Source organism: Geotrypetes seraphini, chromosome 15 (genome assembly GCF_902459505.1).
Source record: "Geotrypetes seraphini chromosome 15, aGeoSer1.1, whole genome shotgun sequence".
Lineage (NCBI taxonomy): Eukaryota > Metazoa > Chordata > Amphibia > Gymnophiona > Dermophiidae > Geotrypetes > Geotrypetes seraphini.
The window spans coordinates 30424725-30451107 of NC_047098.1; the positions used below are offsets into that span (position 1 = coordinate 30424725).

A 26383-nucleotide genomic window follows, 5' to 3' on the forward strand; every position below is an offset into this window, starting at 1 on the left:
AGTTAGTAGCTCACAGACAGACCTAGAGCCAATTGTCCGAAGTCGATCTGATTTCGGCTTTTCTGGAGCCCCGGGGTCAGGAACCAGGTGAAGAAAATGTAGTTCCTATCAAGTAACTAGCAGGCTGCAAAGATCAAAACTCTGATATGACAACCAGCTTAATTCAAGCCCAGTTAAGAGAAAATGACTTATGCATTTATTATTGCAGCTTTCAATTCCCTCTGTTGACATGACATTACTTTTCGCTTCCGGCTGAAAACAAAGTACGAAAAAAAATAGTATTACAGACCCCCCCCCCCCCCACTCAAAAAACCTGGATCATTTGTAAAGGTACATAATTCATGGAATCTTTTTTTTTAACCTATCAAGATTTTATTAAATAAAGACAAGACAGCAGGATCTCTGCCATTGTGCTCTGGTGCAGAGCACGACTTCTGCCCCCACTTGTGCCCCTCTCAGAATGCCCCACTGCCCTCCAAAAGCCATCTCTGCCTCTCTCCGTCTGCGCCGATTCTCGTCCCACGAGCTGAAAGCGGGAGGGGGAGGGGGGGGGGGGTAAAACGCGGATCTCAACCGCACGTCCTAGGTGCGAGCCAAGGGATCCGGGTGGACCGAGCCAGCCCGATTCCGAGCCTCTGGCTTGGCTCGGTGCCCGCGTGACAGAGCAGCCCGGGCGGGAGCGGCCGCTGTCTCTCGGGGAGGAATCGAGCTGCTGTCTCTTTAAAAACAAGTTGCGATGCGTGTGAAGTTCAAGTCGGGGTCACTCGAAGTTCCTGCCCCGGCTTTTACCTTTGCTTTAATAAAAGCCGCGCATCACATGGGGCGCTCCCAGCCTCCTGCGCATAGAGAGCCCTTTATCTGCCCAGATCCTGACTGAACGCGGCAGAGGCAGGAAACGGCAGGAAGCCGATGCTGGGCCCAGCCCGGTCCGTTCCGCCAGTGCGAAGACCATCGGGGCGAGTTGGCGGAGGCGGAGAGGCTGGCATGAGCCCGGGAAGGCTGGCAGCCGAGAGGCAGCGTCAGACATGACTCCGAGGGGCTGCTGAGAGCGACATGATCATTCCCAGCGAGCTGAGGGGGCTGCCACAAGCGAGTGGGCATCCAGGTAGGGGCAAGGGGAGGGGGCGGAGCGTCGAATACCCAGGTAGAACCAGGGGGGGGAGGAGGGGATCCGCATGCAGTTGCTCTCCCTCCATGGTGCCAGGCAAACTTTTCCGCCTTCTGAGCCTGAACCGCGCTGCAAAGGCACCAGTGTGTCCCTGAGAGGGATGGAGATAGTCCCAGTAAACCTGGCCCTCGAACCCAGAGAGAGAGAGATCGTGGCACCGGGGCAGACCGGTGTTTAGACCCCCCCCCCCCCGAGAATCTGGCACACGATTCGAGGGACAGATCCCCGGGAACTTGGCACCAGCTGACCCCTGGGGTTCTTCCACACAGAAAGAGGGACTGGGTTCCCCAAAAGGACCTGGCACGTCAGGTGACAGAGGCCCAGATGGCACAGAAATGGAGTGACAGCCCCCTCCAGAGAATCTGGCACTTAGTCTGCGAGACCTGGCACATAGATCGAGGGATAGGCCCCCCTCCCCACCGAAGGACCTGGCACCCAGATCGAAGGACAGACTCCTCTTCCCCCCCCCCCCCCAGGGACCTGGCACCCAGATCGAAGGACAGACCCCTCTTCCCCCCCCCGGGACCTGGCACCCAGATCGAAGGACAGACCCCTCTCCCCCCCCCCCGGGACCTGGCACCCAGATCGAAGGACAGACCCCTCTCCCCCCCCCCAGGGACCTGGCACCCAGATCGAAGGACAGACTCCCAGGGGACTTGGCACACCACTGAAAGCCGGAAATGGGCATTTTAAGATGCGCATTTCCGAGAATTTCAAAAGCAGATTCATTTGGGGAAGGGATCGTTTAGCCCTATCATTTCTCGATGGAAATTTCGTCGCAGGGAAGTGCACTGGCATTGCTTCCAGGACTATTCGTTATTACAATAGGGGATTTTTTTTTTTCCTTAGCTGCCTCTGCTAAGATTTTTGTTCCATCTAGAGATCTAATAGCCCTGTTGAAACGGGAGAAGTTTGGATTCTTTAAAAGAAACAAAACAAAAAAAGGAGATAAGGTGATATCTTTTTTATTGAACTAACTCATTGCATTTTACGATGACCTTTCGAGGGTGACCCTTCTTCTTCCGATCAGAAAATGAGCAAAATGTTGACAAATGGCAGCAGATAGGTGAAAGTGGCTTCCAAGGACTAATTCTTGAATTGATGCAACCGAAGATCACGACTTGTAAACACTTATTACTAGATTGAGCATATTCGTAGATACAGCAGCTGCCCCCCTCCCTCCCCCCCGTCCGTCCTCAGGAAATATAATCGGGGAGAAGCGTCGAAAGTGCAGAGCGACCACAGGGAACTTCAGAAAAGTTTCAGCCCCGCGGAGCGCCTTCCTCTGCCGGAAGAGATCCCGGCAGGAGGGGGAAGGCAGAGGGCTCGGGGGTCAGACACTGGGGCATTTCTGAACCGCAGATAATTTCTGCGTTGTAAAAGCAAAGCCCAAACAATTAATCGGTTCTCTCTGGCCTTCCTGGGCCAGGCCTTATAAAGTAACAGATAACAGAGTTCTTGCCTACTTTTTAATTCCCGTTATGGGTGAGTTCTGGTAGCCCCGAGTGGCCTTGGCAGGTACCTTTAACTGGGCTACCGTAACGAGATTCTTGAGAAATGGTTACACTTGGTTTCTCTCGTCATCCTAATGTTCGTTATTTGTGTGAAATAAAGCCAAGTCAAGGCCTAGGTTTATGTGGAGCTTAACAAAAAGATAGACAAGCCAAGCAGCTCTGAACTTCGGAGTAAGGGCTGAGAGCTAGCTCGTACCCTGGAAAAAAGAGGGGAACGATGACCACAAACTTTCCCCAACCAAAATAATTAAAAAAACAACAAAAATCGGGAAGAGGAGGCAGAGAACAGAGGGTGAAATAAAGCTGCTCCTTCTGGGACTCAGCCCCTCTCTTAGGCCGGGGCTTCCCCGAGGCTCAGGAAAGGAAGCTTCGCTTTTCCCGTCCCTACAAAATTCGGTCGCTTTCTCCTTGTTTCAATATCATTGTTTCTTGGTTTGGGCGTATTTTTTCTTTTCTGTTTCCCTGTATCCGCTTTCTCCTTCAGAAGGGGGATAGTCTTAACTCAACTCATCATAAAGTTTAGGAGAGAACCCTTTGCCACCATAGGCTTCAGCTTCTTGCATCTGGAAGTCTATTTTAAAGCAAAAAAAAAAAATAGAAGCAGGTGGTACACTATAGACTAACCAATTTATTAAGGCATGAGCTTTCAGGGCCAGAGTCTACTTTGCCAGATGCACAAGACGTTTTTGTTAGACCAAACTAACTCGAAAGTATTTAGATGAAAGATTTTTTTTTACAATATTTACGCTGTGCTCGTTGCAAGTCAGTCAGAATTCTTACAATTTCCAGAGCCCTCTTACTTTTAAACAACTTAGCGCCTAATTAGCCCCTAAATTAAAGGAAACATTAAACAAAGATTCTAAAACCATCTAGAAGAGAAATGATGGCCGTTCAGCTGAAGCTGCCCAAGGGAAAAACGAGAAGAGTCCGCGGTCCTTTGCCATCTAAAGGTGCCCTTGCAATCGGATTTAATTAGGATGGGAAGCGGAGGTCAATCGTAGGGTCTCCCCTTCCAGGATTGATCGTTTTCCCTTGCAAGAATGGATTAGAGCGGCCACTTTCTTTTCCAGGTTGGAAAATGTCACGGGGGAGTCCTTTTTTTTTAAAATCTTTATTGATTTTCAAACTTTGACAGTGCAATACAATTAATTGAACATATAATACTGCATAAATGCAGTATTAACTACACAAGTAATACATAAAAACAATCATTTTCTCCCATCCTCTTCCCAATTATTAATACATATGATGTGATTACAATACTATAATTAAGTAATTTTAATCCTCAAAATCCATTTCCCTCCCACCCACCCTGGATGTGTAAGGAAATCTAAGAAAAGGAGAGACATATGACCCTTATTGCGAGATAACAAATGTAGTCAATGGGCTCCACACTTTATTAAATGAACTACGAAACCCCATACGTTTCGCATTCATTCTCTCATATGTATATGTGGTACACACATTTGCCCACCAAAATGTGTAATTTATTCTGTCGTGGCTCTTCCAGTTATGTGTGACCATTTGGATGGCTATTCCCGTCATGATCACGGGGGAGTCTTGAAATTGGGGGAGGGATCCCGGGACACTGCCTCGCCTCCCTTTGCAACCAGGGCTGAGGGGGCAGGTGCATCTTTGCTTGGTTAAAGCTGCCCCAGGTGAGGGCAGGGTTTTTTTGTTTTTTTTTAAATGCACCCGCTGAAGCTTTGCCGAATGGGCAGCCCAGGCGGTGATGTCATTGGCTTCAAATGCCTACGGGGGTTTACCCACCCCCAGTCCCATCGTGGAAGAGAAGGCACAAGGCAGTAGCCGGTGACTGAGTCCAAACAAGCCTGCCCGGGACAAGACACTGGCATCTCCTTTCTCCTCAGGTACATGAAACATTCTGCTGGCCGCTTTAATTATCCCATTGCTTTCTAATATGAATTTAGCTTTCTAAAATGTTTCCTCCCATTTGCTTCAGCATATACACCGAATGAAAAACAAAACCCCTTTCCGTTTATAATATATAGTACCAACCGCAAAGCTATTTAATAATAGCATTATAACATAGAGTTTCAGTTTTAGGCACAAATTCGTTACTACACGTTTTAGTCTAGTGTTTTCAAAACGAATACAACAGAGAATGACCTCCAATTAAAAAAACAAAACAAAAACTTTTAAAACAAAACGTGCCAAGCAGAGAACAATCCAGCCCATAATAAAAGTGCTTTTTTGCTCTTTTTTCCTAGGTGGTTAAAACTGAGTAACAAACGGAAATCCGACTAGGGCCAGGCAGGACCATTAAGTGCTAGAAATATGTGCAGCTAGTGGCTTAGTGGGTCGGGACTGGGAGCCGCTAACAATCAAACAAGTGTAACTGGTAGGTTCCTGGGTGAGGAGTGAAGCCACCCCGTTCATGTGCCCTCTGCTCTCTTGCAGGTGTAGGAGCGAGTGCCATGCTGGATGCCATGGAAGTGCCCAGCCACGCCCGTCACCTACTGCTGCAGCTCAACAGCCAGAGGACCAAGGGCTTCCTGTGCGACGTGATCATCGTGGTCCAGAACGCGCTCTTCCGGGCCCACAAGAACATCCTGGCCGCCAGCAGCGCCTACCTCAAGTCCCTGGTGGTGCACGACAACCTCATCAACCTGGACCACGAGCTGGTGAGCCCCGGCATCTTCCGGGCCGTGCTGGACTTCATTTACACGGGGCGGCTGAGCGAGGCCGAGCCGGGACTGGAGCCCAGCCTGGCCGGCCTCCTGGCCGCTGCCACTTACCTGCAGATCGCCGACCTGGTAGCCCTGTGCAAGAAGCAGCTGAAGCGCTCGGGCAAATACCGGCAGCTGCGGAGCGCCGCCTACGGGCCATACAGCAAAGTGCTGCCCTGCTACCCGCCCCGGGCTCCGGCTCCGGCCCCCGCCCAGCCCGCCCCTCCGCTGGACACACACCGGGCCGAGCTCTACGCCGCAGGCCCCCAAGGATCCGCCCTGGCTCTGCCCCTCTGCGGCCTGGATCTGACCAAGAAGAGCCCCCCGGGCCCCTCCGCGGAAGGCCCCGCCATCCAAGTCCCCGAGCCCCTCTACCGCTGGATGAAGCCCGAGCCCCCGGGGGGGCCCTACCCGGAGCCCGACGAGGACAAGAGCAGCAGCGGCGGGGGCTGCGAGGAGGAGGAGGAGGAAGAAGAGGAGGAGGAGGGCGACACGGGCAGCAGCGAGGAGCCGCCCGGCCCGGGCCCCGGCTACGAACCCGAGAGCCTGGGCCACAACGTGTACGTGTGCATCCCGTGCGGCCAGGGCTTCCCCAGCTCGGAGCAGCTCAACGCCCACGTGGAGGCGCACGCCGAGGGGGAGCCCCCCGGGGACCCCCCCCGGCGACCCCCGGCCCTACCGCTGCGCCTCGTGCCACAAGAGCTACAAGGACCCGGCCACCCTGCGCCAGCACGAGAAGACCCACTGGCTGAGCCGGCCCTACCCGTGCACCATCTGCGGCAAGAAGTTCACGCAGCGCGGCACCATGACGCGCCACATGCGCTCGCACCTGGGCCTCAAGCCCTTCGCCTGCGACGCCTGCGGCATGCGCTTCACGCGCCAGTACCGCCTCACCGAGCACATGCGCATTCACTCGGGCGAGAAGCCGTACGAGTGCCAGGTGTGCGGCGGCCGCTTCGCGCAGCAGCGCAACCTGCTCAGCCACATGAAGATGCACGGGCCCGGGGGCCCCGCCGACGGCCTGCTGGCCGTGGCCCGCCTGGGGGCCCAGCAGCTGGCGCACGCCTCGCCCTTCCTCACCGACCCCAAGGCCCTGGACAGCCTGTACCCGCTGGCCAAATTCACGGCCGAGCACTTGGGCCTGAGCCCGGACAAGGCGGTGGAGGTGCTGCACCACGACGGCCGGCTCATCGACAGGTTCTCCCCGGCCTAGGGGTTCGGCGCGGGGCCGGGCCGGAGCAAAGAGAGCCAGAGCGAACTGAGCCACGCTTCGCTGGGGGAGAGAACAGACCGAGCCCTGCCAGGCCAAAGTAAAGCAAACGAGACTAGGCCCAACCCCAATCCTGCCAAAGACATTGTGCCAAAGAAAACCCAAAGGCTGCCCAGGACCTGCAACCCAGACTGTTTGCCAGGGGGCTCACTTTTCCCGATGGGCATTGGAGCTGGGGCCCAGACTGAAGTCCCAAGACCCAGAAGTGAGTTCTTTCATAACCCTTTCCTCTCATTATACCCCTGCAGGCTCCTGTCTCACTTACTCCCCCCCCCATTCAAACATTGAGGTGAAACCATAAATGTGAGGAGGGATTTGTTTTCTAAAGCACGTGGTAGCTACCGAGCTTTCTGAGTTGGATTTCACAGGGCCTTCTGTGCAGACTGATGTGATTTGCTTGTGCTGCCAGGGGTTGCACTGATTTTGTATCACAGGGACACCAAAAATCGAATCACCTTGCCAAAGAGGACTATTTGGGTGATGGATACTGGCTTTATCTCAAGGTTAAGGTACCTTGAGGGAGAAGAGGAGAGTAAACCCTATGGTTCAGCTGTCATGAATGTTCTTGCACCAGGTTATGGGATATGCCTGTAAAGTGCAGTGCCTTGAACCACCCTAGATTTTTAAACACTGTGTACAATTGATATCTTCTAGTGTGTGTGTGAGAGAGAAAGGGGGGTGGGGTGCTGCTGCTGGGCTAGACCAGCGCTAAGCAATCCACTCAAACTAAGTTCAGCTATTTTAAGCCATTCCAAAACCAGGTGTATATTTTGACACAGCTGAAATGTTCTATTAATTAAACTAACACAAGTCCAACAAGAAGTTATTCGCTGCACCGCTATTCCATTAATAAACTCCAGCTTCAACCGAGCTGTCGTGCAGTGCTTTCTAGTATTACATATTCCATGTATCAAAATGTGTTTCAGGTACTATCGCATTTTGAAGCTAATCACAAGAATATCGTAAACCTTAAAACTCAGGCAGTATGATATGCTCATGCTGTCCCAGTTTTTCGAATGTAGTGTATTCCTGCCTCTTATGGTGGTTAGCTTCAGAGTGAATAGCTTCTTTTTGGACTTTTGATATTATAGCGCACTGCCTTATTAATGTCACCTAGCTCGCAGAAGCCAAGTCCTTTCTTCCCCCAATGGAGTCTTTATCAATGGGTCTCTTGACCTTTCTTATTTATATGCAACTTCTGTGTGCAAATAGAGATGAAGAAGGTGGAGCTGTACCTAGCATGTCGGAGGAGAGAGTGTATTGGGCGTGAAATCAAGGGGAGCTAGCGAAGGGGCTTCAGTTTCTCCAGTTAAAGGGGTTGTTTTTCTTTTTTTTTTCCCCCCATTTCTGCTCATAAATCTCCTGTTCCATATAGGGCTAAGCCAGACCGGAAGTTTCCCTCAACTTTCTTTTTCAGGTGTAAGAAGCACAGTAACTAGCTACAGCTTGAGTTGGTTCTGTCCTTATCCAGAGGGGTCCCAGCACCCAATAGCTCTCTCAGCTATTGGAGAGCTTAGCCGACCAATGGGAGCTGTCGGGGACTTCACCCATTTGTGGCTGGCTCATCCTGCTTGTCTTAGGAGAAATGCCATTACAAGCTATAGATTGCGTTGGTTCTGACCTTGTCAGCTTTGGAGAGGGGGGGGGGGGGTGGCGGCGGCGGCAGTCAGGGGGTGGCTGCGCTCTTTGCCAGACCTTTTTGAGACTAACTTACATTTTCTGCTGTTAGTTTTACCCAGATGTTGGGTGGGGGTTATCAGATCCTACAGCCAACAGTGACCAGCCCTGCAGGCTGAAGCAGAACTCTTTGACAATTTTGGCCCCAAAGGTCACATTTGCTATATGCACCTATGTCAATTTTGAACACCCCCCCACATATGCTCTCTGAAGATTGTAGCTTCTAGATGTTTCCACTAGGGCACCCTATCATGAATTAGTTCACTGAATAACTAGAAGGACAGGACCTTCCCCATGCTTCTGCTCTGTTTCAGTTCCAATACCAAAGGGAACAGGGTTTTGAGCCTTTGTAATCCAAAGTAATGTGAGCCAGCCCTTCTCTTGTTGGTGACGTTTCCTGTGCACTGTAACTTTTGTTTTATTAGGCTGTTCTAGTGCTGTAACCTGAAGAAATAATAGGTTCAGAAAATGGAAGTGCAGATAGAAATTAAGCAAAAGTCTCATGGTTATTTGCATTTGAAAAGGACACCATCTAAGTTAATCTTCAAATTAGATTTCCAAAGCAGATGTCATTGTTGGTTGATTCTGTGATGGGGTCAGAGAGAAATTTTGGTCAGTGTTAGGAGGACAGATGTGCAAGTGTGGCCAAGAATGCTCAAATTTTGTGCTGTATCTCTGGCGGTGCAACATACACAGTTCCGGCATTTCCCAGGGGATATATCCATTTTGATGACTGACTGTGTAGCAGGTCTGCTGGATGCCAGGTTGTGCTGGTGCTGCTGTGTCAAAGGTCTGTAGCTGCACTATTTTTATGTTTGCAGGGAGTGGGTTAGGAAAGTCTTTACTCTGGCATGATTGGGACATCCTGCATTGTTCCAAACAATGGAAAACCTTTGATTTGGAGCAGATTCCAGAAAGCCTCGGATGTTTAGTTATTAGCTACAGCAGGTCTGAATTGGGGCTTTCCACTGGAAGAATGGGGAGGAAAGAATGCAGGATAAGGGAGACCTTCAAGGCAGGAGAAAACAAGGGTAAAAAAGGGGGGGGGTGCAGAGAGAGAAAGAGCTAGATAATACTAAGAGGTGGAGGCTGGTATCTGCTTTTGCCCGGTGCTAGTCCATACTCGTAATATACTGGGAAGGTCTGGAATGTCAAAATGAGGCAACTTTTTCCATGTTTGGAGTTGGTGGCCAAGCCGGATTATTACCCAATCATCATAAGGTATCATCAGTGTACACTGCACTCTGAAAAATCTTTTATTACTGTATCTCAGCCCAAGAGGGTCTGCCAAAAAAGCCCCCCAAACTGCAGTATCTGTGCATGCTTGTACCAAGAAATGGTGTGTGCGCTATAATAAAACACCCAGAATATTCTTCAAATTGGACACTCAGATAAAACTGCAGCCAATGTCCTATTGACTAGGCTCAAAGATTTTAAGCCTGGAGCACACTATATATTTTTAGGATATTTGAAAAATGTATAGCTATAGGGGGTAAAGCTCAGAGCCCAAAGCTAAAATTCTATACAATTAGAAAACCAGAGTTGTGATTTAAAGCACTGAAAAATATTGTTCCCTATTTTCTAATGCTCTGTCTTTCTATCCCCTGTTTCAGAATAATTTGCTTGCATTGGAACCCATTTCCCCACTTAGTCTGCCCTAGTTACAATGGGCCCCTTTTATCAAGCTGTGCTAGAAGTTTTTAGTGCAAGCTGGCATGGCAGATGTTCTGACGCCCTTATAATTCCTGTGAGTGTCGGAGCACTTACCTCACTGGCCCATGCTAAAAAGCTCTAGCACAGCTTGATAAAAAGGGGGGGATGTCGCTGGAAAACCTCAGGTGCCCTGTGACTGGTGCAGTTTACACATGGTACAATGAAGCTGTTCCCAGATGTTATGTAGAGGATGTTTTTCATACTGTCCCTTCAAGTATAGGTGTAGTTTGGGATGGGTATGAGGTGGTGGTGCCCCTGCCTCCCCCCCCCCCCTTATATAAGCAAGCAAACTACAGTCAAGGATGAGTTTAATTTGCTGTTAGTATTTCTAAACTGGTGCCCTGCATGCTCTGTATGGGTCTTTTGGAATGATTGCCGGTGGTTGTAGTTTGCTTCTCTCCTTTTCAGTTCTCATACTGCTTTAAAGCAGTATCGCAACCCAGTTTTCAGGAAATCCACCATGAATATGCATGAGAGAGATTTGCATGCACTACCACTTGTTATTTGCAAATCTCTCTGAAAACTTGTCTACGGCTACGTCTTGATGACTGAGTTGAGAACCCTTGCTTTAAAGATTGAATAGTGACAGGTCTACCCAGAGGCATAGTGAGGGTGAGGTGCCCTGGGCAGTTGTGCCCCTCCCACCTGCTGTGCATACCCCCTCCTTTCCAATGTCCCTCTAGTTGAAGTTGTTGCTCACAGCAGTCTCTGTCGGCTTTCCTGCTGACGTCACTTCTGGGTGTGGTACATAGAGAGCTGATGGCATCATGAGGAGCACCTTGTTGACCTCCGTGAACAACTTAAACGAGGTATGGGGAAAGTGGAGGGGAGAAATGGGAAGAGGTGGGGGGGAGAGGAAGAGAGGTGCCAGCACCCCCCCACCAACATGGTGCCCCCCCCTTACTATGCCACCGGGTCTACCAGTTCAACTAATAAGATTGCAAATCATAAGTGTCTGAGGTGCCATCTGATGGGGGGGATTTGATACTACCTTTCTGTAGTTACAATCAAAGCAGTTTACATACTAAATTCAGGTACTTATTTTGTCCCTGGGACAATGGAGGGTGAAGTGACTTCCCAAAGTCAGAAGGAGCTGCGGCAGGCACTGAACTCAGTTCCCCTCATTCTCAATGCACTGCACCAACAGGTAGGCTTCTCTTCTTTTACCTTGAATTTGTAGTCCTGTTGGTGAACTGTTTATATTTGAAAAGCTGAAATGAACACCTAGAGTTAAAATCAATAGTCGGTTGATGGAGTACAATTAAAGCTTCATGGTAAAATGTAACACAGTGAGATTTCAGAGTTGGCTACATGAGGTGAAATGGGACAGGCTAATAGCATAAGCCTGATCATTTTACGTGGACTCTTGAGGGTTGTAGCTAGGGAAGTTTTCATGTCTCTTTGGAATCCAAAAGTGAACTCCAGTGAGCAAACCTATCCTGCAGTTATGGGAGAAGTGGCCTGATGGCTAAAAATCATTGCCAGTGAAGCCTCCTCTGTGACCTGGCATGGCTCTCTTAGAATCTCTGTACTAAGCGTTTCTCTAATAGAAACAAAATGAGAATATGTTCTCATGCATCCAACCCTTTATCTTGCTGACCCTTCATTCTAATCTCAGCTTTTCAGTTTCTGTGCCCTTGGGCATCTAGCTGGGTAACACTCATCTTTAGGAAGTTGACACTAGGAATCTACCAATAGGCCATTTATCCAGACTCAGAATTAATAAGCATTCTTGTCTGAATAATGTTATTATTTGGTACTGCAGTCTTTAGGAAACTCGGGCTTCATTGCTTTCCACTGCCACTTCAATAGCTTTACCTTACACAATACCGATTGTGTACAGATGTATATAACGTATGGCTGAATACAGTATGTATAGTTTTACAATATGAGGTAGTAACTTTTTTTTCCCAGGTATCCTTTACAAAATACGTTAAATAGGAAGGCTATACATGAAAGTGCCATGGTGCTGGAAAGCTAGGCTTGTACGTCTATTGAGTGCAACAAGATGGTGGTCAAGTCTGCAAAAGTGTGGATTTTTCCTATGCCTTGCACTTCTGCTCATAAGTTCACCAGCAAGGCCATGTTATGTGCCTAAGTTGAAAAAGTGCAAAGATAGAAATTAATAGACAAGTGACAGCATCTCTATCACTAGCACATAAATGCACAAAAATTCATGGTATTTCTTTCCCTTTTACAGTCAATATGCTCTCTCAAATCCATCCACACACTATCTCAACTCATAAGCACAGACTTTCTCCCCCCCCTCAAATGCCTTTTGGAAACAGCTATTTTAAAGCATACTGGTAGAAAATTAGTTTATTATACCATGGAGGGCACCTCCTTCTTATCTTGCTTATTATCGGCCAGTGGTTTCGTAATTTTCTTCTGTCTCTCCTCCAGTTTATTCTTTCAGATCAGTCAGAATCTTGCCATGTATTTTATAACCCTCTCCCCTCTGCTAGTCCAACACAGCTGCTGCTGCAGCAACAGTTCTTGGCAGTATGCTTTTAGAAAACTTGTTTACTCCAAGGAGAGCTCGTCTTTCTAAGCTTGCTTGTTATCCATCACTGGTGTCTTTCTTCATTTTTCCCCCATTAGTCTAACCTAGTCATTGCAGCAGCAGTTCTTGGTAAGGGGCCACAGGCATAGGTGAACTCCAGAAACTGGTTCACAGGTACCAAGTGTGGCCACTAAGTGTCACTGTTGTGTGATACCTGAGCCATGCCTGTGTAGTATCCTAGATGCTGGCTGGCCTAAGGTCAGAAGCCGAGCCTAGGAATAGAACCTAGAACTCCTGCATAGCACAGCACAGAGCATTACCTTAAGGCATTTGCCTAAGAATATTTTTTTATTGTATAATTTTTTTTTTGAGGTGGCGAGGTTGGTGCCTTTTTCCCCTTCTCAGATCACATGCTTCAGTGGCTCAGGAGTCTAAAAACATTAGTATTTTCAAATAAATTGACCTTTCTTGAGAATTTGTAGTTACAGCACATATAAATCAACCCTTTATGTGTAGAGCTGAGTGCATGATGGGACTGGCAAAGGTACCAGCTACTGCTTGGGCTCTACAAAGAGAGGATTCCTAGCTTTACAAATGTAGAATCATCTTATCAGTCCTATTTGAAATATAAGTTGTAAACCACAAATTGTAGAGTTGCGGTTTATACATTTATTTCTTAAGAGAACAGAAAACTCAATAAGCTATTTGGGAGGCATATCCTTTGTTGTAAAAGGATAATAAAAACACACAGCATTGTGGACAGTGCTGAGGTGAGACTTTGGATGTGCCGGTGCTCTGGCTGGGGGTGAGGAGTGGTGGGCAGGTGTTTGTAGCTAGGGTACAGGTTTACAGCTGAATTCACTTACAGAACAGGTATAAAGAAAATAGACTGAGGACTGGCATCAGAGATAAGATTCTTCAGGGTTGACTACAAGCAAACGGTAGAAGAATCAGTAGTAGTCATAATAAAGATCCCATCTGACTCTGTCTTTAAACAAATCTACAGCAAGCAGGAAAAGCCTTTGGCCTCTTTACTTTCTGTGGTCAGTCACACTTTGTAGCTGTGGTGATGTAGGCACAGACTGGCGTGCATGCACTGATAGGACCTTTAGACAGTATTTGCCTGTCATATACTATCCACTTACATGAGTGGGGAAGATGAGGCTTCACTGGCCAGGCGCAGGGTGTTTGCTTCTTTCTGCTAGCAGTATTGCTTGAGGCAGACTGATTTGCACTGGTACTTTACACAGGCAGAATTATTAATTTGTAAACACAGTGCTTTCTTTTACTGAAAGTGTAAGAGGACTAGTTATGAAGCTTGTGGGATTTTGCTATTGCAAGGGTTGATTTTTCCTGATGGGCCACATCTATTCTGCCACATCTCTCTTAGCACCTTTCATAAGTATGAGGTTTTGAGGCTATCTTCAGCTCTCAGCAGCAGGAGACCTCACAATATCTGAATCCACAGCAGAGGGTAGTAATGGTGTAAATACAAGGATGGGGAAAGTTGGAGGTATCTCCCAGCTGCTGAGTGAGCAGAAATGAAGTAGGGCCAGCTCAACCTCTGTACTGGTGATAAAAGGCACCAAAATCCATTAAAGCATCCTTCCCTCTATAAGTGGGGAAGAGGGTGGCAGTGATCCAGAAGAAAATGTTTTGATAATGGAGAAAAAAAAGACCTCAGAAACCTTTGCCTACCCTGTTGCCTGACACAACAGCACATTCAGCCATTGGTCATTAAAAAACCCTACACCAATCACTGGTTCAACAGGTTCAACCTTCCCCCTCCCCCCCAAACAATGCCAATTGGTTTAAAAACTGTCCAAAATATTCAAAAGCTTACAAAAAATACAGATACTAGAGAATGGTAATAAAATATGTGAAGCAATTGCTGAAGACATCCCCAACAGCAGTTTTTTTTAAATAAAATTGCCCACCCCATCAGAGGGGTAAACTTTTACATGTGCCTCCTACCTATATGTAAGATTACCTGGACAGAGCAGAAACATTCCTGAGATCTGGGAAGAGGTTTTCACTTTTGAAAATTCAAGAACTTGCAGGTAAACGTGGGCAAGCCAAATAGCAGATGTAAAGATGCACATATTTTTTGAAAACTACCCGAGGGCCGCTATATGTATACTCTGAAAATCTGGTCAGGTTTGCAGAGAAGATAGTGCACATAGCTTTTTCATATGCATAAAGTTCAGAAATGATCCTCTATGTTGCACACAGAATATTGTTTTCATGACTGGTCAAAGTGCATATACTGTCCCTGCCTGAAGGAGGCATAACCTGTAGGCATTAATTTTGTATACAGATAAGTGTCCACATGTGTCGGTTCTATGAAAGTGTCTTCAGAAGACAATAAGGCTGTCTCACCACACTCCCAGATGTGGTTATTTGTGTATTCAAAGGAACCAATAAGAAGCTAAAGTTGCAGCTCTTGCTTTAGGGTAACTTTCAATAGGGCATCTCCTTCAAAAGTACACATGATCTTTTCAGGTTGCTCAAACCCAAAGGGTTTTAAACAAAGCCTTTCTATGTCTATTGTGTGAAGTACCTAAAATCAGGCAATCCACTTGAACGCGGTTGATTAAAGTACACCTTAGTGCAGGAGGGCCGCAATCCAGTTGGGTTTTCAGGATTTCCCCAATGAATATGCATTGAAAGCAGTGCATGCACATAGATTTCATGCATATTCATTGGGGAAATTCTGAAAACCCAACTGGATTGCAGCCCTCAAGGAGGGACTTTGAGACCCCTGCCTTAGTGGCACAAACATTTCATTTTCTGACGTATCCATGTGTAGTCTATGTGCAGCTTCCATTTTTCACCCACACATCAGCTCTTTTTAATGTAATTAAGACACATTTGATATATAGGAACTAGAGGTCTGTACAGGAACAGGGATTGCAGAAATCCCGGGGGTCCCACGGGAATCCCCCCTAACCCTTGGGGACCCCCTCTGGCCCACGGGACTCCCATGGGGACCCCCCTCTAGCCAACGGGACTCCCACGAGGATTGAAGGCTTTGGAAGCAGGGTTCGTTCATATAATATAATGGACACATCAGCCTTAGTAAAAGAGGGGGTTTATAAGTTAATTACCTGAACTGAAAACAAAAAAAGGGTTCCACCAAAGAGATTCCACAAGGAAAATAGCAGCGCAAACACAAAAGAAACTGTGGAATTGATGATCCTATCATAAGTAATTGCTGTTTTTTATGGGGATGGGTGGGGACGGAGAAGATACTGGCGGGGATGGGTAGGATTTCTGTCCCCGCGCAACTCTCTAATAGGGACATCTTGGTGTGTGTGTACAGAATCACTCATTATACAAATTCAGATTTGTTTTTTAGTGCCCATCTCATGAAACATTAAACAACAAAATAGGGGGAAGCTGTCGTCTAAGATTTTTAAGGATTTATTAAATTGGGGTTTGCTTCCATATACTTGTCACTGGTCACATTCCTCCACCTTTCATATGTTAAAAAGAATATATTTCCTAGGAGGAGGTGGGCCTCAAGGATTAATATCCAATTCTTACATTCTCATAGATAACTGGGAGCTCAGAGCTGCAAGTCATGTCATGGAATAAGCACCCAGGCATATGTGGTATTATTGTAGGCAATGCTTGCACTGATACTGCTTCCTTTAGACTGGCTTGGGGTTATTGCTTTGCAGGGGCCATGCACAGGTTCCCCTGAATGCACCCATCCCATATCCAGGGTTCTAGAGGGCAAAAGCCATATACCCAAGGGATACTTTGAACACAGATCTAAAGGGGCTTCCTTCCAGCATGCCAACCAGATATGGAGAGAAAGCAGTATATTCCTGAAGCTGGCACATCACTAGGATAAGAGGGTAGGCTGCAGTCTTCCTAGTCATCTCACTGCTGGGAAAGAGGGGTATGCTGTTATGCTGAGCACGTCAGATTTGAGGGAAGGCTGAGTAATGGTGACATTAAGGATGAAACTGGTTAGTCTCAGGATGTCCAATTCAAGTTTCATTGTTCACATGAAGCATAGGGCAGTACTGCTCGTATGAATCTGTATCTGTTCCTCAAGAGAGACCCTTCTGGAATGAAGGGGACCATTCTAATGGCACACATTTCATGAAGGATAACTGGACCTCTTTGGAGGGCCAAAATCATACTGTTAAGAGTAAGCTTTGTTTCTATAATTGGCAAATTGGACATGACTTTGAACCATATCCATTTTTGTTACATCTGCTTTTTTTGCAAATGTGCTAAAATTCTTTCAAGTGTGATGTCCTGTCTAGGGCTCCCAGTGGGTGGCTCTCTGGGGGCCAGGGCCAGATTCTCCTGCAGTTTAGGAGCCATTAGAGAGCCTGGCCAGAGGTGACCTTTAGCCATGCACCAACCCAAAGGAGCCATTATCTAGGACAATGGGACAAACCAAATAGTATTTTTTTACAGTCTTTTTCATTACAGAGAATATATTTATTGCATGTTCATGAGTTTTATATTTCAGTGTTTGTATAAAATGCTTTGTGAGAATTTGTGTTGTGTGTTTTTCTATATTTTTTAATAAAATGAACAAAGGCTGGAGGGGAAGGCCTTACTCCATTTTCTATACTCCAAACAAGCAATAAACAGGATATTATGACAGTATGTTTTGTTGTGATTCAGTCCTCTCCAATATGTGTACTTGCTGTTTCTTTAAGTCCGTGAGAAAGCTATTCTCCTATTATAGGCATGGGTTATATATCCACATGCCTTCAAAAGGTCTCCATCTCAGGTTTGGCCACTGACTTCTCTCTGGCTAAGATTGGCATTTGGTCAAAATAACACTGAAATGGAACAGGGCTGTAACTTAGATCGCTGCCAACAGGCAACATCAGTGCAAGGTTGCCTCAACAAAGGACAGGGGCAGTACAGGTAGCAGCACTACAAACTTTCCCCTTCCTACCCCAACAAACTATAGGTATATCAGCAGTGCATGTTTCCCTTCTACGCTCACACATACTGTCCCAGCACAAATTCACATACAATATTCTGCCCCAGAGCATAGCAGCAAAGCAAACTTCCTTCACACACATATAGGTGTCAGTTCTGTGGGTACTGAGCATCTCCATTGATCATTTTGAAAAGTTGGCACCTATGCTCATACACACTGCTCAGCAAAGCCAGCAGACGTGAGCTTCTCCTATGGCTAATATTTCTTAATATGACTGTAGATGTTCATTAGAGATAGGGAGATGGCTCATTCCTGCCAAGTGTAAATGTTAAGGGACATGGATCAGAATTGATAATATACACTGAAAGTCACAACACTAGGCAACTGTTTGAAACTAAAAATGAATTTATTCAAAGTCCTTCTCATGAAAAGTATCACCATTAGCAAAGATGCCCTGAAGAAGGTCTGAACTTCAATCAGAAAAACACAGAAACCAGAAGAGGTCAGACAGTTTCACTGCACAGAGCAGAAGCTGTGAAGGGAGGGGGACAGAGCAGGAAGGCACAGAGACGACAGGATCCCCTCTATAAAACATGCCTGACTGATAGCCTCTCAGTAACCTAGGATACTCTGTTTTAAAGGGTTGCTGAGTTTGGGTGTTGTGCATCAGCTATTTCTATTTATTTGAAGAATCAGGGCCAATAAAATTGACATTTTCTATTTCATTACCTGCAGAGAAAACTCCATGTGATGACTTTTCAGGAGCATCAGTGATTGGGTGGTGAGAACAGTTCTGGTAATCAGGAGAGGAAAACCAAATCAAAACAGATATCCTTAAGGGCAACAAGGAGACCAGTGCTACTGCTGGAAGGGGACAGTGGAGCGCACACCAGTAATCAGGGAACAGCAGCACTAGCTAACTCTAGGAATGCTAGTGTTGGTGCTGGGGCATAATGGTGATTGAAGGGCAAGGTCTGACAGTGGGTACACCATGCTGATGACCGAGAAGGTGGTAGGGACAGGGGATGGTCATTGCTGGTAATGGGGGCTGTGGCGAGAACAGCATTGGTGATGGGCAGAGGAGATTAGTGCTAGTGTTTTGAAAGTAAAGTCCAACATCAGAACTGTGGATCTCTCAAGGAAAGTAACCCCAGGCTTTTATATCAGTCCAGCTGGGTAAATGCAAGCATGCTTTTGTCAGTAAGAGACAAGAAGTAATTACATTTTTATGTATTACAAACACAACATGAAACCCCACTTAGAAATAAAGAAGTCTACTTTCTAGGATGCCTTCATGAACATATTTGTGGCCCTCACCAGTGTGGATTTGAAATACAATCACACCCCCATCAATCTTCATTTTCCCATGACAGATCCTGAAAAAGTGGAATAGACAGAACACCCAACACAAACATTAATGGACACAAACATGAGGATCCCATATACCACCTTTTCCTTGGGAAAGTATACTAATCCCTTACCCCAATATAAAATCAAAAGTTTACACAAAAGAGGCTTAAGGTCTGTCAGTTTCACAATGAGCTTTATACAACAACTTTACAGATGCTTCTACCACTTGCAAAGGCTGCTTGGTTCCAATCCAGCTCAGCCCTACTACTCCCACTATATTGTCTGCATCTGGCTACCCTTCCTTCCTCCAATCCCTCTACATTTTGTTATCCCCCCCCTTCCCAATAGATCCTGCTATACCTGGCTAAATCCCTTCCACCAGATTCCACTGCTCTCTCTCCAATGAACCCACTTCATTCAGCTACCCTCTCCACTACCAAAGTTCTGTCAACTCCTGGCTACCATACCTCTCTTAATCCCAGCTACTTGCCTTTCGCTGATTCCATGGCACCCAACTACTTTCTCTCAGCCAATCCTTCCGTGCCTACATACTCTCAGCTGAACCCACCATTTCCTGCTACCTTCCCTCTACTGATCCTATCATATCCAGCCATCGTCCCATCTGCCAATTCCAAAGCATCTTCCTTCCTTTCCTCCCTATGCTGATCCCATCATGCCCACCGCTTAGACTAATAGATAGGCGGTATGTCAAAATAAAATTAAACTTGAAACTTCCTTCCGTCTAACCTGTTTGCCCTATAGCAGGTAAACAGGAATCTTCTAATTGTACTGTAATCTGTAACCACTACTAAAATAACCACCAATCATTCTATTGCTCTGTGCAGCCTCTCTCTTATTTCCCAAGCTAACTCAGATATCAACACAGAGTCTAAACAAGTGTAAATTCCCTTACATAAGTCATTTTTTTAGAACTTAAAACATTTTAAAACAGCAAATATCCCCTCGCACCAGTTCTCCAGACAGCTGAAGAGTGATAGGAGATAGCCCAGAGTCATTTCCTCTGAATGCCATGAACGCTTTCACTAAGGAAGTCTTCTGCCCGATAGCCCTCCACCAGAGTCACAAACACAGAGAAGGTTAAAGGTCTCAGATAAGAGGCAATTGCCCAGCTTATGTGCTAGGGAGAACAGACGCCTCGTATCCTTCCTGTCCAATCAGCACATGGGTTCATTGGCAAGGCAGGTTCCAGTTTCACATCCGGCTGCAGCCAGGGAATGTTACACGATGATGCCAATGCTTCAGTGGCTGCCCACATTACACACCTTGAAGAAAGAAGTCTTTCTCTACTTTATAAAACAGCAATTTCAGGCAGATTTGAGATGTATATTCTTAGCTTTTCTTCTATGAATGAAAGCAAGATTGACTAGTCCCAGAACACATGGCAATGTGAATTTACAGAGATCAAACTGGGTGCTAATTCTCTGGGGGTCTTGGAAGCACTGTGGTAATCTTGGGCTGTCCCAGACAGTAAAAAAACAAATTATGGCAGAGAAAGACTAAAATGGCCCATCCAGTTGCACATTTGAGATTTGTCCACTTTTATCAATACTCATATAAAGGTCATATCCAACCTAACAGTAATTCATGCTCACCTGTCTTTTACCCAACTGCTCAATCTTTTTTCTGACTGCTTCCCTTCATGCTGGAGCCAAGCGTGCCTAACATCTGCTTAGAGTTCTGTTTTTCACACTGCAAAGACAGACCATGAGGGACCATTCAATGGGCAGCCTCACACTACCCATATAACATATGAGCCTCTTCAAATTTCTGCTGCAGCCCTCAGAGCCAAATACAACTTTTAAACGAATTCTATTTATACATGGTATAACATTCACTGGTAGGATGATGGACGTCTAGAACAGATTTTCAGTGGAGGTTATAGGAGCCTAAATAGGGGCAAAACTTAAGCATGTGTGGGATAGACACAAAAGGACTTCAGCGACATGGGAAGGAGCCAGAGCTAGATAGCACAGCAGCTAGGTAGGAACAAGAGGGCAGACTGAATGAGCCAGGTGGTCTTTTTCTGCCAACATCTTCTGTTTCTGTTTAGCTGGGAGCTTATAGAGGACAAAGACTTAGTTTCCCAGTGAAATGCACTGATGGAAGGAATTTTTCACTGGAAAATGTTGCCTAAAAGTCAATGCCTCTGATTCATTGGGCCCACTTGATCCATCTCTTTTCAATGCTTTGCACAGAAGTATTAAGCAGTTAGGATATATTTTGCTGGAGATCATATGGTTGGAGACTTAGAGGATGTGATGATCATGAAGTATCCTTTTATTGGATTCCCAAGATGGTCCCATCAGTGGCTTCCCTTTGATTTCAAGAGGGCCTCATCTATAACCTATGTGCTAAGAGAATGACCTCAGGCTAGACCCCACATGACCCAAATGGTAACTTCTCAACATTTACCATGACAATCATATCTGATTATTGAATGGTTTCAGATTGTCAGACTGGATCCACATTTTGTGCTGCTTTCCCTCGCCCTCAACAATTCTGATCACAGGGCAGTTTCCCTGGTACAGATTTACTAGTCCCCTCTTCTTTTATTTGGCACAAGTAGCTTAATTTTCCCACTGCATTCTCTTAATTCGTCCCTTAGTCCAATGGATTTAAAGGGACAAAGGGACTCTCATCTGTTTCTCAACAGCTCCTTTGGCATATACTTACAGCAGCCTTAGGCTGCAATGGGTGGTGATATGGGCTCAATCCAGCTTGAAATTTCAGTGGATCTAAGACTTACAAGTACAGTCGAATCACTGAGAATTATGAAGCCTATTTCTAACTGAAATAGGTATCAGTAAAAGTGTTTGGAAAAAAAACAAAACAAAAAAAGAAAAACAAGTGATGTAGCTGGATCACTGATGGGACGGGAGAAAGACTGCGCTTAACAGAGCATTTCCCTGTCGCTCAAAGTGACATGGCTTGCAAAGACTGTGCAAACTTTGACTACTACTTGCAGCACAAGAAAGCCCACATGCTTCCAGTGCATTGCAGGAAAGCGAGAAACATGCTCCTGCATATCTGCTGTACTTCCTGACTTCTCCTAAATGCACAATCAAATTAACTTCACGCCCCAAAATATAAAGCAAAAGGTAAAACTCTTCAGCTTAGAAATTAGCTTTCCAGGCTTGTATTCTAAATGAGCTAAAGAAATAAGATTCAATTTTCTGTTGAAAGAAATAAAACCAAACCTGAATTCTCATCTCACACAGTGTTGAAAATCCAGGTGAGAGAGAAAGATTGGGCTCTTCTGGAGCATCTGCTCCCTGCCTCTCTAAAATATCTCACAACCTGTTAGCTTAAACCTTGAACATGGCCCCTCTTAAGCAATAACCCTCTAACTCTCCTATTCAGCTTCCTCCATTTCCCCATCCTGGGGACAGAGGCGCCACACCACAGCTCTTCTGGGTTGTGTTACAAGTGTTTTGTCTTTAGTTTATTGCGGTTTCTTGGTTTTGGGGGTGATGTTATTTGAAGGATGCCATAGAAGGCCTCCAACCTGCTGCCAACACTCAGGATTATCAAAGCTGAGGATATGGTCCTCGCTGCTCTTAAGGCATTCATCCTACTTTGGCCCATTTCAGGAAGGCTGCAATATCTCGCACAGGGACATGGTGGGTCAGTGCCTTGACCCGCAGGTTACGGTCATCTGTCAGCAGCACGACTTCTCGTCTTAAACGGATAGGTTCATCTACAAAACAAGAGTCCAGGCATGTAGAAGGATTAGAAAGACAGCACTCATAAAGAAGGGAAACTCAACAGATCTTTTGGACTTGTGTGCATGTTTTACAACAAACATTAATCTATATTTTTAAGTGCACTGATGGCACCTTCTATGGTAATGTCTTTATTCTCTTAAAAATGTCATGTCTTTTAGAAAGCATGAGAATATCAGCCAATCAGAAAACCCATTCATTGAACCATGCCAGGTTGGGAAGAGGTCACTGGGAGGAAAACAGGCTTTGGTGAACAGGTAATGATATTCTCTAAAGTCACATATAGCTAGAACATATCAGCCTCCACTTTGCCCCAAAATAAACTCTAGACAAACTCCAGCTTGGATTGTGTGATCTGCTGGCAAGAGTACTGGTTCTTTTCTTTTCTGATACTTTAGGAAATTTTGAACAATAAACATCCTGTGACACTGGTAAGGTTCTATTTTGTTAAAAACCAGAAACTGCTTCTGTCAGTTGCCATCCGCCATCTGCTAAACCCTCAGGGCTGCAGCACTGGCTGTCACCTCCACATAAACACTGTATGACAGCTCCTCTGTAAACCTGACAGACTGATCTGCTAAGAATTCACACGGCTGCCTACCTCCAGTCCTTAAGCCCTGTCTGAATTTCACTATGGAGAGCAGAGTCCCTGCTGCGAAAGGAAGACTAAAGACTACAAAGCACCCTCCAGGTAAATAAGAACCAGGGATACATCTACCAAGTACAGTCACTCTGCCCCCCCCTTTTTTGGGGGGACATTTTCCATTTCTATATCATCAACAATGCTTATCTGGCACATTCTCTCCAGCCTTCTCTGCCACACAGCAAGTGCTCCCCCATTTCCTCTTCAGTTTATAGAAAGGGTCATGGATTTCATACACCGCCTTTCAATGCTAAATTAAAGTGGTTTACACATTATATTCAGGTATTTTCTCTGCCCTAGTGGGCTCACAATCTAAGTTTTGTACCTCGGGCAATGGAGGGTTAAGTGATTCACATAGGGTCACAAGGAGCCACAGTGAGAACTGAACTCAGTTCACTACACTAACCATTAGGCTACTCCTTCTTTGATTCTTGCATCTGTAGTTTGTGGGTCAGTAATGTGCTAGTTTTATTTACAAATTCAAAGTATTTTTGGCAAACTATCTAATTTGAATTTTAAGTCCTCTATATATTAAGATTATTTCTGGCTATCACCAGCTTCCTGTAAAATTCTCTATCTCTAATCATTAGGAGTAATAGAGAAGCTTGGTTCAAATCTCGTAGCAGCTCCTTAAAATCCTGGGCAAATCATTTAACTATTCATTACCTCAGATACAGACTTAGATTGTTAGCCCTTCAGGCATAGGAGAAAGGCCTATTGTACCTGAATGTAATTTGCCTTGAGCTACAACTGAGGTGTGAGCTAAACAAAATCCCATCTCTTCCTCTTATTTTGCTGCCTCTAAAATTAAGCCACCTCTGACCTCAACTTCTGTTCATCAATCCATCCTTTTAAATGATAGCAGTGCCACAAATTTATAATAGCCATGTTGCAGATAATCTTTTGGTTTATCTGGTGGAGCGCAGGTGGTCTCTCTTGGTGCTGACTGAGAGTTTTACTGAATCTGGGGATTTTTAAAAATGATTTAAGTTAAATATGCATTAATCTGGGGCCTTGTCCATGTGCTTGAACTTTTGCAGGGCATTGGTACGATGGATTTTCAGTACGGTGGGTAACAAGTAGTTTCTGATACATAGGTATTCAGCTCCTTGAGAATCCTTGACAGTTATATTCAAGTAATATTTCTGCTCTCATTCAGTCTAGCACTCTGCGATTGGTGGCATGGCACTTATTACCTTTATTTTTAGTGGGGAGAATTAACTTGTTCAAAACAACAATATTCCCTAAAAGGCTTTATGAGCTTCTATAAATGGCACCTGCTATATGTCAATCAAATTAAGGCTCTCCAACTAATTACTAGTAGAAGTCTAGTTGATTTAAATCCCAGTGTATGAAATTATCATTAAATACCAAAACACTAGTTTTGAATTTAAAGTTTTCATAAAATTCAAATCACGTTATATTTTATAACTTGTACATAAGTGCTCACTCAGTGCCCAAATTCCTGCATTGGAGCCACAGCGAGATTAGTTAGGGACCATCATCACACCTATGGGTCCCTTCTCTTATTTAGTTCTTATTCTTATAAGGGGAACAATATTGTATGTTCATTGCTAAACCTCTACCCATATAGTTTATAGAGGCACTTATCTTTGCTGGTTCCACCTCACGTAACTACTCCCAAATATGGCTCTGCAGGATTCCACCACCTTGTATTCTCTAGTGTGCAAATATTTCCACGAGAGAGTCACTGTTCTTTGTCATTGAGTAAACTGCAATTGAACCACCAATATTGGTCACCTGAATTTGGGACAGCCACTCCCATCTTGACCCACACTGGTGTGTGGTCTGACCAGGTGATATTTTCACCTGGAACAATTTTGTTCTTCACCAAGACTATGTCAAGTATGAATGTTGAACCTAGGGACAGAACATGTCTTTTTTCCTGGATTATAAAATCTTCATCTATTACAGGTCAAGCACCTCCAACAAATTTTGTAAACTTTTGTCTGTTCTTCCTCCCACTCTCTTTTCTCACCAGAAATTGTCCAAGCTTGGATCTAATGCGCAGTTAAAGTTGCCAACCATCTTTGAATTCCAACTTTTCCCTAACCATGTCAAAGAACTTTCCTTGTTGACAAATGGGGGCATACACTAGTTATCTCAATTCTTTACGTATTCACAGAAATGGTTGCCATCAAAAGGTATCCCCCATTCTCCTCATATATCCTATGAGTCTCTGTCTTCAGTCTCCTTGTCAGCATAATCCTTCCTTCCCCATTTTTCTTCTCTAACCAGTTAGGTGCCCATTTGTATTGGAGAATATTAAAGTGGAGAGTTCTCAGTTTTTAATAAAATGTTCATCCATCTTAAGAAAGTGAATTTCATGTATCAGAATGATGTCAGCTTTTATCTGTCATGCCTTTTTCAATGAGCAGTTTTTTTGGGAAGTTGAGTTCAGTCCTTTCACACTAAGCAAGAATTATCAGTTCAATTAAGTTATGGACAGGGATGGACCCTACCAGTATGTGAAGTAAGCATCCACCAAGGGTGACATAATTTAGGGAGTGTCAATGCAGATTGAGAAGGCCTTCCCAGCTTCCCATCCCCATGCTAGGCTCATCACTGCCACTCCCTACCTCCTTTCAGACCGGCCTGAAGCTTAAACAAAACTTAGTGCTGTATAGGTCCTGTAAATATAGGCCTGCACTCAAACACTACCCTTCTCTGATAGAAAGCCTGCCTCAGAAGCGGCCAGGATTGGCAGCGCTTGAGCACAGGCCTTGTTTATAAGGCTCATAAAGAACTAAAATTTTGTTCAAGATTTGGGCCGGCCTGGAAGCTGATACGGCAGTGTCAGCAGCTGCTGGGAAGCAGGGTGGTGACAGGGAAAGGGAAATGAAATACTAGGCACCTGGTGGAGGGAAGAGGGAAAGGGAAAATAATGGCAACCTGGGGGAGGTGATAGAGGAGGAGAAAGGCTAGCCATGATAGGGGGAAGGGAGATATTAGATTACAAGAGGGGAAAGAGAAGAGGAGATGCTGAACTTGAGCAGGAGGGGGTGGCATGGCTGAAGGTGTGCCCTGGGGAGGGGGGTCACAATAGCCCTCCCCCACCTCCAAATACCTCCCAAAAGCTCCCAACCCTTCTCTCCTCCCTACCTTCTGTGCATTCTATCATATCCCTCTGCATGGAACCTGGGGCCAATCCCTCCCTCCCTCCCCCTACCCAA

General features: G+C 45.6%; 2 protein-coding genes across 4 annotated transcripts in view; one reads left to right on the forward strand and one right to left on the reverse strand.

Annotated features, from left to right (window-relative positions):
* Positions 1-722: 722 nt before the first annotated feature.
* Positions 723-15585, forward strand: HIC1 (HIC ZBTB transcriptional repressor 1). The gene is given in 3 exon segments (XM_033922135.1): positions 723-1105; positions 5104-6031; positions 6033-15585. Coding segments are annotated over 3 exon segments (1533 nt in total). The 5' UTR covers positions 723-1053; the 3' UTR covers positions 6586-15585.
* A 1197-nt stretch (positions 15586-16782) lies between these two features.
* Positions 16783-26383, reverse strand: part of SMG6 (SMG6 nonsense mediated mRNA decay factor) — a 317581-nt gene continuing 307980 nt past the window's right edge. For all 3 annotated transcript variants that reach the window (XM_033921220.1, XM_033921221.1, XM_033921222.1), the window contains one exon: positions 16783-22521. In XM_033921220.1, coding sequence (XP_033777111.1) covers positions 22391-22521 — 131 coding nt within the window. In that variant the 3' untranslated portion in view covers positions 16783-22390. The remainder of the gene's footprint in view (positions 22522-26383) is intronic.